The sequence below is a fragment of the Leucopleurus acutus genome, assembly GCF_964270905.1.
Source record: "Leucopleurus acutus genome assembly, chromosome: 6".
NCBI classification, from domain to species: Eukaryota; Metazoa; Chordata; class Mammalia; order Artiodactyla; family Delphinidae; genus Leucopleurus; species Leucopleurus acutus.
Window position 1 is genome coordinate 109,221,938 of NC_139149.1, and position 19,660 is coordinate 109,241,597.

Sequence of the window (19,660 nt, forward strand, 5' to 3'; positions counted from 1 at the left end):
CTCTTCTCTCTCCTACAAAAATCAGCCCCTGACTAAGCTAAGTTATTCCAGTTTTAATGACAGATAATACCTTAATGTGATACCATTTCAGGGACATTTGCATTTAAACAGGAAATCATGCCTTTATCACAAGGAATTAAGCTCACACACCAGTATTCTGGCCATCCCCGCCAGGCTGGTGTGTCAAGGAAATTTGGGATGAAGGGACCTCCCTAGATATCCTTGAATCTTACACTAAGTCTACACTCCTAGCCCACCGTATTCTGTCCACCAGAATAGGCAACTAAATTGTACCAAAGTCTAGCTATACTTTTATTTTTTAAAGTATTTTTTAAAAATTTCAGTTCAGAAGTTAAAAACCCTCATAATTAAAAAAAAAAAAAAAAGTATCTCCTACTACTACTGCTGGCTGGTAACGATGGTTTCGCTGTTTTTTAGAAGACCCTCTTATCAGGGCTCCTCTTGGGCAACAATTATACACTCATGAGTATTTCTGGCTAAAATTGGTATTTGCCAACAAATTTGTTTTTTAACCGCAAAATTAAAAATACATTTAGCTAAGCAGCGCTTGGAAACAATGGGTAAGAAGTAAAACAAACAGCTGATTGCCCATTTCTGTGGCCAACTGCACCCCTCTTGTCACAGCACAGATCTTAAAGACAAAATAAAACAGAAAACACTAGTATGTAGAGCATATGCTGGTGACTTGGATTCAAAAACTCAAGTATCAACTTTCTCCCAACAATTATCCTTTAAAATGAGAACTCTGAGAAGGAAATTAAACGTGAGTCTAGCCCCAAATGATTACCACTGAAGTCAGTTAAAATCTGTTGTATAGGCCAGAAGCATCCCTGGGTAGTTCAAAAGAGGATGAGGGGAAGCAGAGACGTCCAAGGATAACAGGGTTGAAATGCCAAGTGCAACAAGGGCCACAGGAAGGTGGCTCTCGATGGGGGCAACAGATGCCACTTTTATGGCCTGTGTACCATGTCACCTTTTATTTACGAAGCACTTTACAAAATGCTTGCACATATAGGATCCCATGTTAAATTCCATTAGGATTTTCTCCAGCACCTCTACAGGCCTGTACTCCCAAGGTCTCCCATGCGCCACGGCCCTGTGATATGGACATTTCATGTTTCCCAATATCGGACAGGGATACTGAGGCTCTAGGGAATTAAGTGATGTCATTTCAGTAAATGCCAGAGTCAGAGCTTGACTCCTGAACTGCCCCCGTGTCCACTGGCCTCCACCGGGCCACAAAGCCTCCCACTTCATCAGAATGGTCTCTACAGACGCAGAAGCCCACACTGACATCGCCTGGACCGAGTACAGACACCATGTGCTCTCTTTAAGCACACAGATATGTGGTGCAGCCTTGAATTCTCTCTCCAGCTAGACAAAAATAAGGCTCCACAGGCTTCTCGATGATCTAAACAAAACTAAAATGCTGGTACCTTTGGAAGCACTACAGAATTGTAAAACTTCAACCCTTACTAAAATTAAGTCATCCCAAGAGCCTCAATATCCCCATGCAAAAATTCCAGCGAGGAAAATGTCATGTCACAGGACATGATGAATGGAAGATCCTTTCCACCAGGAAACAGCAGTGGAACTGATGTCTCATGAGCATCTGGTGAATTTCAGCCAAGCTAAATGGAAAGCGGTATTTTTGATTAATTTGCAAAAGGAATTGTTCTTGTGATAGAAATGGAAGAATAATATTATACTAATCTAAATAAGGAAGTTGCTAAAATAAATTCGAATGTATTATTTATTTTAGCAACTTGAAATAGCCCTCAGGCAAAAGTCAAATTAGGGTGCTGCGTCTGATTTTAGGCATCGCAATAGGATATCTTTTTTTTTTTATCCCCCAAATCTTCCATGTGTGGAGAAATCCTTAAAATAGAAGATCAGACTTTGGTTTAAAAATCAATGAAAACAATTCAAGCTAAAAGAAGGGTGACCAGATTCCAGTACAAGTTCGCACAGTCTGTGACCCTGGCCTGTGGAGCAGCCCTTCCTTAACCTAATCCAAGTCCTAACTAACCCCACGCATCTTCCATTCCAGACCCCTACAAAACTTCTGCAGCAGACTGTCCTTTCATCACTTCAGCAGGTGCTTTCATGACATATAACCCATTCCTTCAATATGTTAGTTTCCACTAACCATTAATGCCTCTTGCATCAATGTTTAATTTTCTTGACTTTTAGGACTTTGTTAAATTCTCTGCTACTGACACCACTTGATGGTGATTACCTGATATACTTCGCTTGCCAGCACTGAAACATATACTAAAACAAACTGAGACCAGATAATAACGAAGAAAAGGATAGAGGTAAAATGTAACGAAGAAAGCATATAAAGAAATGGAAAAGGTTAATAGGAAAGACAAACCAAAAACACACCAGCGAATCTGGGAAAACACTTATTGAATTACAATGCGGAGATAGAAGGGAGAAAAGTGAAATGCTTTAACTTTTTCTACAGCTATAGACCTAAACACGTGCATGATTATTTTGAGAAAATATAAATAATATTGTATAAGCTGCTGTGGGTATTTCTGTTCATGTGCTTCGTATTCCCCAGTCTCCTGCCAAAGCGTTGTGACCATGTGAAAACAAGATGTGTAAATGACAGCTCTGATGTCCTGCATAATAATGACCTTTGAATTCTGAACAGCTCTGGAACTGTCCACATTTGCCAGGGCCTCTGCTGACTCCTGGAAGGTGATCACACTAGCATCCTCTGCACCTCTCCCTCCACACTGGAGCCCTAAATGTCCCTGCACATAACACACAGTCACCTCTGTCTGAGGCTAAGACACAGCTCAAATCTTCTGCCCGGAACCGTGTGGAAACCAACCACAGGCATATAGAAGACTGTCGATTGCATGCGCAGCGACGACGCCAAGGGGACTGCAGTAAACTTGTTCTGCTTCTCCATACAGAGCAGCTGTTGTATTCCAGGGAGAGCTCTCTCATTCCCTTCCAAGCCAGTTTCTCCAGCCTCTATTGACTTGGAAATAGCCTGTTTGTAACTGCAGAATTATCACTGATCTAGAAATTCTCCTCCAGTGTGAACCTGGAAGGGACACATGCTTGTGGCTCAATTAAATGCTGATCTTAGCCTCCAAAAGCCCATATGTGAAAGGAAGTTGAGCACAGAATGAGTTCCCCATTGCTGATGAGTAAAAGACACACAGGTTTGGGCCAGGTTTCTTGGGACTATTCTTGGAGTACAAGGAAAAGGCAGTCTGAGGGAAGAAAGCCCTACGATGGCTCATGACAGCCTGACAGGTGTTAGGGTAATGCCTGTCCTACCCCTTCCCCATGGAGATGGTGGGCTCCTGGTCAGTTTCCAGTCGAGGCAAGATTAGGGTACCCTCTTCTCTGAATCTGCTTTATCTCACATTCCCTAGAAATAAACCAAGCTTCTAAATGGTTTTCATGCCAGTGATAAGCTGGGATTGAGCAGATATGCCAGCACTGACCTGGCCTAGACCAGTATTCAAGGTGGCCCAGGCAAGCAGAATCACCTGCCTCCAATCTAGAGGCAGAACAATCTGGAATCCCCAGGGGCCACTGCTCCTGAACTCGGCCACATGATGTCTGCAATTATTTCTTCTGCTGTAACCAAGGCTGTGCCCCTTATAATCTCCTGCACAAAGGGATGTAACTGGAATTCGGCTTTGATGGGAAAAATCAAAAATGTATTTCAAAGACGTAAAGCACGTAATACGATTTTTTAAAAAAACTCTATCGACAGCATTAGTTATTAGGAAAATGCAAATCAAAAACACAGTGAGCTACCACTTCACACACACTAGGATGGCAAGGATTAATTTTTAAAAAAACCCAGAAAATAGCAAGTGTTGGTGAGTATGTGGAAAACTTTAAGCCCTCGTGTATCGCTGGTAAGAATGTAAAGGGGCTTGGCCACTGCGGAAAATAGTTTGGCGGTTCCTCCGAAAGTTAAACACAGGATTACCATATGACCCAACAATTCCACTCCTTAGATGAACACCCAAAAGAACTGAAAACAGGTACTCAAACAAATCCCTGTACATGCGCGTTCACAGCGGCACCAATCACAACAGCCAAAAGCCAGGAGCGTTCCAAATGTCCATCAATGGTAGATGGATAAACTGTGGTATATCTGTACAATGTAATATTATGCAGTCATAAAAAGGAATGAAGTACTGATACATGCTACAACATGGATGAACTGGAAAACATGATGCTCAGTGAAAGAAGCCACAAACAGTCACATGTTGTATGATTCCATTTATATGAAATCTAGAACAGGTAAATCCGTAGAGAGAAAATGCAGATTGCCAGGGAGTGGGGGAAGGAATGGAGAGTGACCGCTTCATGAGAACAGCATTCCTTTCGGGGTGATAAAAATGTTCTGGAACTAGATAAAAGTCCTGGTTGCAAAAACATTGTGAATGTACTGAATGCCACTCAATTGCTCACATTAAAATGGTTAATTTTATATTATATGAATTTCACATCAATTAAATAAAACCTTGTTTTAAAACCTCTGTCAAGCCTGCACCTGACATCACTTGACTCACTTTTCTGAAGCCCTCCACACCTCTCCTGATTCCATCTCCTCCAGGACCTTCACCCATTAATTACACCCCACCTACCTACTCTCACATCTGTCCGTTTCTTGCCTTCAGCTTATGCCAGTTCAATGCATCCACCACTCTATAAGCAAAATCTCTTCTTTGGACCCAATTTCCCACTGAGGATACCATCCCACTCTCTCCCCCGCCATTCAATGCCAAGCTTGTCAAAAAGGCAAGGCTCCGGGCTTCCCTGGTGGCGCAGTGGTTGAGAGTCCGCCTGCTGATGCGGGGGACACGGGTTCGTGCCCCGGTCCGGGAAGATCCCACATGCCGCGGAGCGGCTGGGCCCGAGAGCCATGGCCGCTGAGCCTGCGCGTCCGGAGCCTGTGCTCCGCAACGGGAGAGGCCACAGCAGTGAGAGGCCCGCGTACCGCAAAAAAAAAAAAAAAAAAAAAAAAAAAAAAAAAGGCAAGGCTCGCCGCTTCTCCAAGCTCTTCCTTGCTCCCTGTTACCCAGCCGCCCCACCCCCCACCCCGACCACCACTGTCCTCCCAACCGCAAGATTAGGCATGAATTCTGCAGCCTCTCCTCTCCAGGCGAGCAGGTCAATTTTCAGAAAGACAATTGCTCCATTTCCTTGATCCCCTTTACTATCTGTAAAGCTTGCCACAGTGTTTAACAGGAAGGTTGGTTTCAGCCGCTTTAGAAGATTTCTGTTAATTTAATTAGCCAGCTTTCACTTTATGCTTTTAACAGGATTTTAGGGACTGTTCAATTGGTTTTTGATGTGGCTCTTTGCCGGCTGCTGGCAGAGAAGGAAGAAGAGAGAAGGAGGGAAGAGAAGAGCCTCTGCCTTGGGGACCCGGGGGACAGTGGGCTGCTGATCCCAGGGTGGGCATTGGGGGGAGGGACGTCAAGGAGCAGACGAAGACGGAGAACTCGTCAAACTGGCTCTGAGCCAACTGAACCAGTGTTGTCACGAAGAAGCCATCTGCACGGAGGAGGGACAAAAGTTACAAAGTGCTATTCAAGGTCAAAGAGAAAAACCAGAATTGTCCCAAACTAAACTGGAGTGTTCAGAAAAATAAGTTAAAGGTGCAGAAAGCAGGGCTTCCCTGGTGGCACAGTGGTTGAGAGTCCGCCTGCCGATGCAGGGGACACGGGTTCGTGCTCCGGTCTGGGAGGATCCCACATGCCGCGAAGCGGCTGGGCCCGTGAGCCGTGGCCGCTGAGCCTGCGCGTCGCGTCCGGAGCCTGTGCTCCGCAACGGGAGAGGCCATAACAGTGAGAGGCCCGCGTACCGCAAAAAAAAAAAAAAAAGTGCAGAAAGCAAATAAGGAGGTCCAGAGAAAAAAGTCAGCGGGAAAGCTTGGACCAGACAAGGGTTCTCAAACGGTGGCTTCCAGACCTCAGGAGGAGGGGCCCGAGACCCTATCAGGGGGTTGCCAACTAAAACTTGTCACTCACCATCTGGCACTAGAAGGATGGAGTCACTAACCACTGCTGCCACTGACCTTCAACACCCTCTGAGAGGAGTTTGGGATAGAGACCAGGAAGGAGGCACTTGGTGCTCTGGGAAGAACTGGCACAACAAGGCTTCATAGTTAGATATTTTCAGGGGAAGATTCTATGAGCCCAATTTTTCTCTAGAAAAGCACTAAAATCATTAACGGAGACGTGTGGTCCTCGTGAGTAGCATCAACCTTCTGCCAAAATGTGTTCTTGATTGCACGGGTCCCCCTTCACCAAAAGCACATATTTACTGACCTCTCCCCTACCTCTTCGGAGCACTTCCTCAGAGCTCTCTGAGAGGCTGTCTCCCAGGCCACAGTCCTCATTTTGCCCCCAGTAAAACTTAACTCACAACTCTCACGTTGTGCATTTTTTTTTCAGTCGACAGAGTTCACAAGGTCAAAACTATCTCATAATAATAGGAAAACACAGTGTGCCTTTTTCACTACTGATACCTCCCCACATGTCAAAGCCGTGTCTTTGCAGCAATGAATGATCTCTGAATCTTCAGCATCTTCAGGCGTTTTGCAGGGAGGCGGGGGGGGGGGGGGGGGGGGGTGGGGGGGGGTGGGAAGCCAGTCTCACTTAGAATGTCCTGGATGAGGCAATCAAAATTAAAATTTGATGAAACTTCAACGGTGAATGCACGTCTTTTTTTAACATTCCCTGTCATGAAATGGAAGGTCTGCAAGCAGCACGCCTGCTGCCCAGCAGCTGCCTCGGGAAACACACTCCTGGGATTGTTAGAGCCATGACCTAACTATCTCTTTTTTTCATGGAAAACCTTTTATCCTTGAAACAATGACTAACAGACAAAGTATTGTTATTCAGACTTGGCCCTCTGGCAGATATTTCCTCTCCAGTGAACACAGCGAGCCTGTCGCTTTAAGGAAAACAACCAATGGTTTTTGGTATCAGAGATAACATTTGAACTTTTAAGGAAAAATTAGAATTTTGGAAAACATTTATCTTCCATTATAAGCTTGACAGATTACCAATTCTTAAAGACTCTTCTGATGAGATTGGTGGCGATATCAATCACGGATGTGATTTCTTGTTATTGTATTATGAAATGTGTCAATATTTAGAAGCTCTGTATAACTCCAATATTTTCCAAATGACCAACGTGTGATGTTATAAAAATCACTCATGGTTAGAAGATCCAAACAGCAAGACATACCAATGGATTTTAATGTGACAGACAGCAAGAGCATTAATATGGTCCAGATCCCACATACAATTAACCTCTAAGAATCTGTCACTTGTCTAGTTTTGAAGTATTTTCAAGCAAAATATCCACAGGGCTTCCCTGGTGGCGCAGTGGTTAAGAATCTGCCTGCCAATGGAGCGGACAAAGGTTCGAGCCCTGGTCAGGGAAGATCTCACATGCTGCGGAGCAACTAAGCCTGTGCGCCACAACTACTGAGCCCATGTGCCTAGAGCCCGTGCTCCGCAACAAAAGAAGCCACCGCACTGAGAAGCCCACGCACCGCAATGAAGAGTAGCCCCCGCTCGCCGCAACTAGAGAGAGCCCGCATGCAGCAACAAAGACCCAATGCAGCCAAAAAAATAAATAAATTTATTTTTTAAAAAAGAAAAATATCCACAATTATCTGAAAAGGCTATTAAAACACTTCTCCTTTATCCAACTAAACATCTGTGTGAGACTGAATTTTCTTCCTATACTTCAACCAAAACAACACATTGCAATAGACTGAATGTAAAAGCAAATGGAAAAATCCAGCTTTTTTCTTCTTTTAAGCCAGATGTTAAAGAGATTTGTAAAAACAATGCCTCGCTTCTCACTAAATTTTTTTGCTTTGGAGAACGGTTACTTTTCATTAAACAGGTGTTATTTTTGTTAACATGTGACGGGTCTATTAATTAAATGAAATAATAAATATTTTAATTCCTCAGTTTTAACTTAATGCAGTAAATGTCAACAGAAACAGCCCAGTAAACAAAAGGTGTTTGGGTTCCTCAGTAATTTCTAAGAATGGAAAGGAGTGCCGAGACCAAAAAGTCAGAAAACCACTGGATGAGTTTGGTACATAAAACTACAAACGTTGCATCCAGTGGACAAATCCTCAAGTGAGTCTGTAACTCGGCAGGTAGAAAAATGGGCCAAGATCTAAAGAAAAAGGACAAGGGAAGCCAGTGGGGAGCTATTTTGGGCAAGGAGGGCCAGGAGATTTCAAATAATACCATGTCGAAACCCCTAACGCTGCGTGCCATTAAGACATGTTAGTAACATACACCCAGAGTTCTCTGGTGTCTCTGTCTGGTTTGGGAAAAATTATGCTGCACTAACCCCTAACACATGACTTTCACTCCCAACCACCTAACGCTCCACAACTGGGAAGGATAAACTGCAGAGCCATTCACCAACCCCGCTCACTGATTCTTGAAACGCAAGAGGATGTCGCAGAAGGAATCGGGCAAACACCAGAATCAAACCGAAGCTCTAATTTCCTCGACTTCAGGGAAACAGATGAGTCCATTTATACTTTAAAGCCATACTAAGAACATGGTGGGGAACATTCAAAGGGTTTTTTCCTCCTCAAAGTCTGAAAGCAGTACCAAATTGCCGCAGATGGTCACTGGCTAGATATTTAATTAGAGGCTGAGGAAGTTGATGTTTCAGAGGAGATTTGGGCATCAGGGGAAGGTCAAGTGACCTTTGATTTCCAAAGCCAGTTTTCTGACTTTTGACATCAAGAGAGCAGAGACCCTGGTGGTTTTCCTCGCCCTGTTTTGCTGGGGTGAAGCTCCGTGCCTGACACTTAGAGGTGCTCACAGAACATTGGATGAGGGATGGAAATGGGGAGAAATAAATGACTCTCCAAGATGGTAAGTGGAATGAACTTGTTTTCTGTGAGCAAGTGTGGCTGACAGTTTTCAGATTCCTAAAGAAGAACGTGGTGTGCAGCCCCACCAGACGCCAGCGGCAAAGCCGCTTAGCTGCGTTATTCCCAGGGGCTTCCACTCAGCTCACTGACTTGTGGACTGAAAACTAGGACAAAAGGATAAGCATCTCAGGGAGAGGAAAGACAAGGAAAGCAAGCTCACCAAGTTCCAAAGAGATGGCTTTCTCCTCTCTGGAATAAAAGTCTAGTCAGAACCTTATTTCTGTATTCTAAAAGCTAGCCATTAAAATCTGAGAATAATAGTTACCTGTCTCCAATACAGAGTTATAGAATGAGTATCTCTCCTCTTTGTAAAGACTGAGAGTGTAAACAACAGATTGTAAAATCAGGGGCTGCAAAAAACAGTCCTGGAACTTTTTTGTCTTCCAACTGGAACTTTTATAAGTCCTGGGGATGTAATGTACAGCATGGCGACTATAGTTAACAATACTGTGTTTTATATCTCAAAGTTCTGAGACAGTAGACCTTTAAAGTTCTCATCACAAGAAAAAAAACTGTAACTATGTGGTGATGGATGGTAACTAAACTTATTATGGTTTCACAATATATACATATATCGGATCATTTTGTTGTATACCTGAAACTAATGCAATCATATGTCAATTACATCTCTGTAAACCTGGAGGTGGGGGGTTGTAATCTAAAAGAACAGGTTTGGGGCTACTTGTAAAAGGCTGCCTGCCACACCTGTAGGGATTTTCTCTTTCCCTGCGTTCCTCATCTCACCCATACAGGGATTTTCTCAAACTTTGCTCTAGAATAAGAGTCCCAGAGAGCTTACTCCCCTATTGTATTTTATGCCAAAGAAAACCATGGGACCCAGGTTGCTGAATCTTCTAAGTCTCTTTGGAAGGTCTTGAGTGACCTCTAATGTTTTGATTGATTTCCATGGCATTTCACAAGGTTAGCAGCATCTCATCTCAGCCTCCACCCCCAGACCCACTGGTCCAGATCTGCACTTTTAACAAGATTCCCACATGTGCACATTAAACTTGGAGAAGTGCTGAACCAACAGGTCACGAGGTCAAATCATCTTAACCCGATGATGCCTGATTCTTCCCTGCGGTAAACGGTAAAACTTTACGTGAAGATGCTAAACAGCCACCAAGGCTCACACTGAAATGCTGAAGGTCCCGCTAGAGGCCACACTGCCCAGCAGGGGGAGCCCTGGAGCAAAAGTCCAGAAATCTCCCTTCATTCTCCTCCTGCCTCTACTATGAATTAGCTGTTGGGCTTTGGGCACATAGCTTAAATCTCCCTTAGACCTCGGTTTCCTGGTGTTTAAAACAAAATAGGTGAAGAGTCCTCTAAAATCACCCTCCACTCTAAATGTTATGACCCTAGAAACGTCACCAGTGATATAATCCTCACCCTAACATATTTGGAATGCCACCAGCCAATAATGCCTCTACAACTGTCTGTCAGCATGGGGAGATACATTTCAACGTTCTGGGAAATGCTGATGCCAAACAGAAACTTGACAAGACATCTATCTTTTGGGACATAATTCATAATTTTTTTTAATAATTTATAATAAGTGACTCAAAATGTTGTCATATTTTTGTGGCAGGCAAAGATATGATCATCCTTCGGTCTGTAACATAAAAGGCAGCAATGGCTCTTTAATTACATTAGCACCAAGAATTATAATTTAGACACAAGTCCATGAAATTCTAGACGAGCTGATCCTTGACCATTGAAACAGCAACAACTGGGCTGAACTTTTTTTTTTTTTCTGTTTGCCCATTTCCAAGTTTTAGATAATTTTTATTTTTTTAACATCTTTATTGGAGTATAATTGCTTTACAATGATGTGTTAGTTTCTGCTTTATAACAAAGTGAATCAGCTATATGTATACATATATCCCCATATCCCCTCCCTCTTGCGTCTCCCTCCCACCCTCCCTATCCCACCCCTCTAGGTGGTCACAAAGCACCGAGCTGATCTCCCTGTGCTATGTGACTGCTTCCCACTAGCTATCTACCTTACGTTTGGTAGTGTATATGTGTCCATGCTACTCTTTCACTTCATCCCAGCTTACCCTTCCCCCTCCCCGTGTCCTCAAGTCCATTCTCTACGTCTGTGTCTTTATTCCTGTCCTGCCGCTAGTGAACTTACTTTTATGATCTCTGTATTTAGTCTGTTTCTAATATTTATTATTCTATTTTTGTTATCCATAAAAGTATTTTCTCTCTCAAAGGCCCACAAAGTGGTTTCTGCAAGTATAATCTGTGGGAGAAATCACCCATCTTTTATTAGCAAATAAATGTATCTCAAGACACCTTCATTTTGGCATTAAGCCTCTACACTCTGGCTCAGATGCTTTTAATGGGCGTTGTCCATAAGCTATTTGTTCAGTCAAGAGAAGGGTCCCCCCTTCCCTTAGAAGAATAAATTAGTCTTTTTTTCTGTCACGTCACTAACCACTGGCTCATCAAGTATTTTCCCATCCACTAGTGTGCTACTCTGACCCTCTCTTGCTGTGTTTTGTTCCCTACTTAAAGGAGAAATTCCTCTCCAGTGCTGGCAGAACCATGGGGGACCTAACCCCACTATATACCAAACAGAACTTTTAAAAGCAACTCCACACTCTGTCAGCTGCTATTTTAGTGCTCAAAAGGATACAGTGAATGCCTTTCCTTTGATGCTTTGATGGGCTTTCTCATCTATGCTGTCACCCCATTTCTTTCTCACAACCCTACCAGGTCTCGGGCCCTTTTCAAGGTCTCATGAGGGCCTTTTTATTCACACTGATGATGGTAGAAGAATTAGCTCTCAGAGAAGTGATGGACGAAAGAATATGACATCTATTTCTGCCCCCCGGCACGTTGCTACTTCCTAACCTAAAGAGGAGTTCGCCAATGGTTTCAAACCAAGAAAAGAATGGCATCAAAGATTCCATTTGTTCAAATTATTCTGACCTATTTCTTTTTTAAGTGATAGGGAAAGGATTGGCAATACTGCTTAAAATGTGCCTAAGGGGTTCCAGCAACATTCTGGATCACACAATCTGTGAGAAGGCCTTAGATCAGAAAATATAATCTGATTCATGAGTTTATAAAACAAATACACCACGTCCTTTTCATGTTCCCATATTTACCAAACATATAACCCAAATTACATATCTAACTGAAAACCTAGAGAACTGGTTTCCCATCACATCTTTGTTCTTTTATTTATTCTGTTTGTTTAGTTCATAGGCAGTTTTTGAGCATCTCCCATGCAGAAAGCACCTTGCTAGTTGTTAGAATGGATACCAAGGGGACCAGATGTGACTCCTAATGTCAAGGAACTCACCATCTGAGACGTCCCTGGGAAACTCCCAATGATCCCACGTCTGAGCTGGATGTTTCTCTGGGCTCCCAGAACACACCTACAAGACTCTCCCAAAGCACACATTCCCACTGCTCTAATCCATGACTTACTGTCCAGCTCCCAGCTCCTGAACCTCCCAGCTCCTTCCCAAAGGGCATGTCTTATATGAGCAAACGTGCATCCCCCAGAGCCTAGGGCAGTACCAGGCCCATGACAAGCAGTGACTCTGCCCAGGAAGTGGCACGTGAACTAAAGTGAACACAAATAATAATGCGTGTATGAAATAGAAGCATAAACCAAATGTCATGTGTCTCATAAGAAAAATAAAATGTACAGGGCTTGAGAGGAGGGAGTTTGCACTGGGGGATGAGGGACAGCTTCCAGAAGCAAAAAGATTTTGAGCTGAGCCTGAAATATATTTGGGCAGGTGGAAGGGCAGGGGGCAGAGGGCAGCTGAGCTTCCAGATGGAGGAAACAGCATGAGCAAAGCCAGGGAGATGCGAGAGAGGCATCGGGCGGGGAGGGCGGGGCGTGCAGGGGTTGAGAGGGGCCGAGGCTGGAAGCTGGCCAGGCGCCCAACTCACGGCTGGCTCGTTGCTCTGCTCTGTGAGCCAGAGCTGAAGGAAACAAACCTCAGAAACGGGAATTCACTGGGAGCCCTGCCAAAGGGGCAAAAGCTTTTGAAAAAGGGCAAAAGATGGAGAGGCATGCTGATAGGAGACAGACAGGCTCCTGGAAGGATAGTGGCCCTTACCTAGACCACATGGGGTGTCGAGCAAGGACAGCAGGTGTTATCAAGCAATAGATAAAGCAACCGGTTCAGGCCAATGACTTATTTCTAAACCCAACCTAACCGGACACACTCATCTGTAGGAAGACCAGGACTTCCTAGGGCTTGAGCCTTTGCCTTCCAAGAGGAGGGAGGGAGGTCACAGAAGGTCAGGAATCTCCGGAAGCCAACACTCCAGCGCTCTGCTCACGCATGGGCCCACACCTCCAGACAGAACTAAGCCACCAGCTCTAGAAGGGATTAAGAATGCCTCCTTGCCATGAGGCCGGCTCAATTCTTTCTCAAAACAAAGTCTGAGTAGGCAGCTCTAGTTTCCCATCGAAACAGCCTAAGGATGATGGACTCAGAAGGCAAGCACTAGACAGGTTTCTAAGGAATCTTCTAAGAATGGAGGCCTGACCCCATTCACCTATCAATATAGACCAGGGCCAACGAATAGGAAAGCTTTGTGATATGGACTGAACCATTATATCACTTAACAGCATTTATCTTTTTGACTGGCTTCGTGTGACCTTGAAATTATTAACAATGAAATCTTGGAATACAAATATGGTGCATATTTGCTTTAGGGAATCAGCAAGAATAGGAAGACGGTAAGCATGGCTCTTGAGACCTCTATTTCCAGAATTATGATCCACTGTCAACTTTTGCATCAGAATTGCCTGGCTGCCCAACAAAAGGCATCATGATCTGAGTGGTGGGACTGGAATAGGACTTTTGTCAAGGGCCTCAGGTAAATCTTAGGCAAAGTAAAATTTAAAACCAATCCTTTAACTTTGTTGGGCAAAAGGTGCAATTGGATAGAAAGGGAGCAATAATGAATCAGAGAAAAAAAGTGGAGAGAATCTTGTGATGGTTAATTTTATGTGTCAACTTGGATGGGCCATGGTGTCTAAATAACTAATCAAACATTATTCTGGATGTTTCTGTGCAGGTATGTTTGGATGAGATTTACATTTAAACCGGTGGATTTAGAGTAAAGCAGATTGCCCTCCACAATAAGGGTGGGCCTCGTCCAATCAGTTGAGGTCTGAATGGAACAAAAGGCTGACCTCCCCCAGCAAGAGGAATTCTGCCTTCAGACTTCTCCTGCAACATCAGCTCTTCCTGGTTCACCAGCAGACTGTCTCTGTACTAGAACTGCAACTCTTGCCTAAGTCTCCAGCCCAGCAGCCTCCCTCATCAGATTTTGGATTCCCCAAGACGCCATAATGGTAGAGCCACAATGAACCAATTCCTCAAAATAAATCTCCTTAATTGATTGATTTATATATATATGTGTGTGTGTGCGTGTGTGTGTGTGTGTGTGTGCATGTACATATATATAATAAACATTAAAATTACATACATAAATTTTAAATCTATATATATACATAGATATCATATATATACGTACAGAGAGAGAGATAGAGATATATCCTCTTGGATATATATATATCCTATTTCTCTGGAGAATCCTGATTAATACACATCTCATGCTCTTGAGAGACAGGGTCATGGAACCCAAATGGATCTAAAGAAGGCTGAAGGCCCACACCAGCAAAGAGCCCTGACAGTCACCTATAAGGTAATTAAGGAATCATTGAAATAGGCAGCAGCCAACCTTGGTGACAAAGTTCAAGAAGAAGTAGTGGTCAACAGTCAAATTGTTTTTCATAAAGAGAAGATAAGAATCAACCCTTGTAACAAAAGCAGTTTTCAAATACTACAGTGTTACAGTAAACATTTTTTTTTTTTTTTTTGCGGTACGCGGGCCTCTCACTGTTGTGGCCTCTCCCGTTGCGGAGCACAGGCTCCGGACGTGCAGGCTCAGCAGCCATGGCTCACGGGCTCAGCTGCTCTGCGGCATGTGAGATCTTCCCGGACTGGAGCATGAACCCCTGTCCCCTGCATCGGCAGGCGGACTCTCAACCACTGCACCACCAGGGAAGCCCTATAGTAAACATTTTAAAAGACCTTCCCAGGTTGGTGGGATATCTAAGAACAGCAAGCAAAAGCTTTATCACAAACCACCCATCACTCAAAACTGTGAAATATCCTCCAGCCAAAGCACATCTAACAAAAGAGAAATGAGTCCCATTACAAAATGAGAGTAGTGTGGAAGTAACAGAATTGCTTTTATCTTGATGAATGATCTAACAAAAAGATATAAAAATGATGAGAAACAATAAAATTAAACCACCAAATACAGTTCTTTTCGTTTGGTACGACAGATTCTTGCATTAGGTGGAAGGCTGGGCTACGTAACTCCTAATTTTGAGAAACAGTAAAAAGAAAGAAACTTGAGAACAACAATCTTTTATTGCTAGCAACAGCGTAAGCTGCTACAACAGCCAAAACAACAATCACAGAAAACCACGGGACTCGAGTGGACACAGAAGAGGTGCCCCGCCTTCCCATTCCCACTGCTGCCATGGCTCTTCAACCCCCCAGCGTCTTTTGGGGAACAGTAAGACTGGCCTCCAGATGTTTCTCATCAAGATAACAATGTGGTAGGTCTGTAAATGGACATGGTAATTCCGGCCTGATCATTTGCTTAGAGTCACCAGGGGTAATTATCATGTCTCAGACAGGATGACTGGCCAGTTTCCTTAAATTCACTGAAGGTAAATGCAGGCTTTGACAGAATCAACAACAGCAGAGTTCTATACTTTAGAAGCACCTGGTGTGGAACTGGGAGGTAGGGGCAGGGGGCAGAGGGGTTATCTCGGGAAGGGGCACTCGGGAGCTGGTACCCATAACGGAGCTGTGCTGATATTAGCATGGATTCCAAGGCTTTTGAGTCATTTTCTCACCAAAAAACAAAGCACTCTGGCAATGTTTGCCAAGTTACGTGCCACGTGCTTAATACTGCTACTGCCTTTGCAATGAGTCCATTCTAAGCCACCAGGCAGAGCCTCTTAGCTAGAGCTTCACACAGATGAGACTCCCGGGCAGGCTACACACCACCAACACGCATGTGTTAAGATAACAGGGTGACTGCTTTTCGGATGAAAAGTTTCCCCGGAAGCGTCATCCATTAGTAGAAAAAGTGCACAAGGTGTCTCAACCACTGTGTCAGCCCAGGATTCTAAAGACAGCCCTCGGTCCCTCGTTGAAGACGTTTCTCTTTCACCAATATGATCTTTTCAAGGGCTAATGGGGCCGCAGAATTGTTCCCTGGGAATATTAAGAATGAATTTGAGCAAGACCCGTGTGCCTCCGCTTTGCAGCCTCACTTGGAGGCTCTGACCTCTTCCACCTCGAGCAGTCGCATTCCTCAGCCTCTCACGTTCACCTCTTCTAGAACCTCCTTATCAGATAAGCTCCCCACTCCTTCCATCTGACATAGCTTGAATCTCCTCATCAGATAAGTTCCCCACTGCTTCCACGTTTCTGTACCCCTCCCTAGCCTTGATGGTCATAGAAGAACACTCAATACCCTTTGCTTTGTTTATTTTTGCATAGAAGGAGTTGCTAAATAAAGCTTCCCCTCAGGACAGAAACGAGGCAAGCCCAAGTTGGCCGAGACAGAAGAAAACGGGATCTACAGGGCAGGCTCGGCTTGTGAAAGGAGTCTCACGCTTCACCTCCTGGCTTCGCGCCAGTCACTCTCCCTTCCCCCAGGGATCTGGCTGTGGCTTTGGTTTACCCTCGTGCCCCTTTTCAAAGATTTATCAGAAATTATTATCCCTGCTACCTTCTTGGGTTCCTAACCACATTCTGCCTCCTACAGGGGACATCTTACGAGAAAATGGTATATATAAGCCCCTGCAATGTTACATCGAAGACATAGGTTTCCCAAGACAACATGAGCAGTACTCGAAAGTGTCTTCAACAGCCCTTTAGTCCATTAGCCCCAGACCTCTCACGTCTAAGTTCACACCACTGTTACTGCACATGCTGACATTACCACAAGGAGGTGTCACCAAAGAAAATTTACCTGTGTTACCCTTCCCATTGGTCTAAAATAAACCATGCTCTTTGGGGATTTGGGGAACCCACTTTCACGTAGCGTGAACCTCAATATAAATCTGTGTAGAACTGGGGAGAGGGGAATGAAGAAAAAGATGCAGGAGTTGGACGTAGCAAGTGGTGAGACAGATGGGAGTCCCTTAATGGAACAGGGCCCCTGGTAAGGTGCAGAGTCTCCCCGTCTCACCCTGATCGGGTGGAGCCTGGATTCCACCTGCCGAGATTATTCTAAGGGAGCCCTTTAGTGACGGAGACTAGCTTCCGGGATGGCTGGTCCTTTCCTGGTCTGACTCTTGGTCCCCGTCACTTGGGACATGTCCTCAGCCCCTGCCCCCTGCCCACGTGACCTCAGCTGCTAAAAAGAAGAGGGGACGGGGCTCAGGTCTTCCAGAGTTGATGGCGCTGGTCCACGAAGGCCAAACACAGTGAGTCAGCCTTCTAGCCCCTACCTCCTCCCCGTTCCTCCTCTTACTTTTCCTTTACTTCTGTAACTCTGCTGTCGGCCCTGGAGACGTGCAAAGTCTAAGGAGGGAATTGGGTCGCATCTGGGAAGGAGATGACTCTGTCTTAGCTTTTCTTTCTTCCACTTCTCAATTCTGCTACCAGATATGATAATACTTCTCACAAAATCCTTACGTGATACCAAAATGAGGAGGTCCAGCACTGCACAACTTTTTTAGTACTTCGTTTAAAAATTATATGGAAATTTATATATCTGTATGTTGCATACAAATAATTAAAACCAGAAATTCGGGGAGACTTTCAGCAAATGCACTTGCTCTCTCCTCCTTCCTCCTTTATATATATATACACATACACACATACGTATATGTATGTGTGTGTGTGTAGGTGTGTGTATATGTGTGTGTATATGTGTCTGTGTTCGTATATACGTGCGTGTATATATATATGTGTGCATGTGTTTATATGTAAATATAGCCTTATGTAAATATACATTTTTGAAGCTCCCAGGTGTCCCCTCACCTCTGATGGCTTCGTGGTGCACCTTCCTCTTCCCGAGCACTCCAGGTCGTTTGCGTGGCTCTCTGCTGGTGCACAGGTGCTGGCCTTCACCACCAGAGTCAAGCGCAAAGCCACGATAGATTTAGTAACAGAATCATTCACAAAACCTAAAAGAAAATGGGACAATAGTAAATGTAAAGCCAACCAGCATTCTTCTGACAAGGCTATGACTACAGTTTACACAACATTCAAGTATGGCAAACAAAACAAAATGCAGTAAGTTAAGCCACGGCATAAAAGCGCGTGGCTAGTGGCCATTCAGACCTCGGGCCTTTAAGGTAGGCTACTCTTCCCAAGCATCATGAGGGATGCCGGTCGCCAAGGAAAAGGAGCGCCAGGCACTCCGTCATCACCTTAGCTGCTTTGCTTTGCTCCTGTTCCTGCCCTCTGTGGGCCACCCTGTCTCTGAATTCCATCCCTGCATTAGCACCTTAGAATTCTCTCTGCTTTTGAACTCGTCTTTTCCCTGGCAAGCCACGTGCTTGCATCTCCCTACTCTCTGTCTTCCTGGCTGCTCTGAAGAGCCGCAAGCCCTAAATCTCCCCTACCCACCCTGCTCTGTGGGTCTGCCCGAGCAGCCCAGTGCCCTCAAGAGTGGGCATGCAACATGGGTCACATTCTATGTTGGGTTTTCTCATAAATATCTACTTGGTCACCAATCTGACTGTGCTGTATCAATTTCAGTTATGTGGTTTTAACCATCTAATAAAACAGGACCAATCATAGTTGAATACTGATCACAAAAGCATTAATGTGTCCTATTTATCACTGAATGATCTTTATGTCAAGTGCAGCTATTTGTACATGGTTGGTAGCAATAAATATGGAATAAATAATAGTCTCCAACTGGCATGAGGAAATAATACTGTAAGTATTGTGCACCAGTGATATAATTATTTCATTAAGAGAGTGTACCTTTTTCTAATAAGAATATTCATTTATTTAGGAATGATTTTTAACTTCAAAATGAACAACTTATAATTAACACCTGCATCACCCAGGAGAAAGACTCCTGCATTACCCAGAAAAGGTGCTTAAGACAAGGGGATGGAGATGATTCTAGACAGCCATGCCTCTCTAAGCCCCAATTTTCTTTTTTTCTGGGACTCTTTTCACATCAAAAAAGAATGCTTTTTATGATGACAGCTGGACACAGGCAGGAAGTGAGGCTGTCTGGGCAACGGGGCAACATGACCACCCTGCTCCTTGGACCCTAAGGAACATGCAGGGACAAATCTGCAAAGGGCAAAGCACTACCTTAGTGCAAGGGATGTTTTTAACAGGCAGAAGTTGGGTTCAAAACAGCAGCAGAGGATTTAATCCTGTTCACAAGCATCAAGGTTATGTTGGGAAATTTGTGCAAGTCAGAGTGGAGTGGAGACACACCTCAACTTCAAGTTTGGAATTAGGAGCCAAGTATCTCTTAGTGTCTCAGTAAAGACAGGCACTGCTGGCCTGACACGGAGTAGTATTTTACATCCACAGAGAACTAGTTGCTTTCTTCCTAAGATTTCCTATTGAAAACTTTATGGTAAATTGGCTTTGGGACAGAATGAAAAGG

The 19,660-nt window shown here is 44.2% G+C and overlaps 1 protein-coding gene across 1 annotated transcript in view; it reads right to left on the bottom strand.

Annotated features, from left to right (window-relative positions):
- DNER (delta/notch like EGF repeat containing) overlaps nucleotides 1-19,660 on the bottom strand; it is a gene marked incomplete at both ends in the record, with an annotated part of 323,548 nt that overhangs the window by 135,646 nt on the left and 168,242 nt on the right. The window contains one exon of the mRNA XM_082841200.1: nucleotides 18,061-18,206. Coding sequence (XP_082697326.1) covers nucleotides 18,061-18,206 — 146 coding nt within the window. The remainder of the gene's footprint in view (nucleotides 1-18,060; nucleotides 18,207-19,660) is intronic.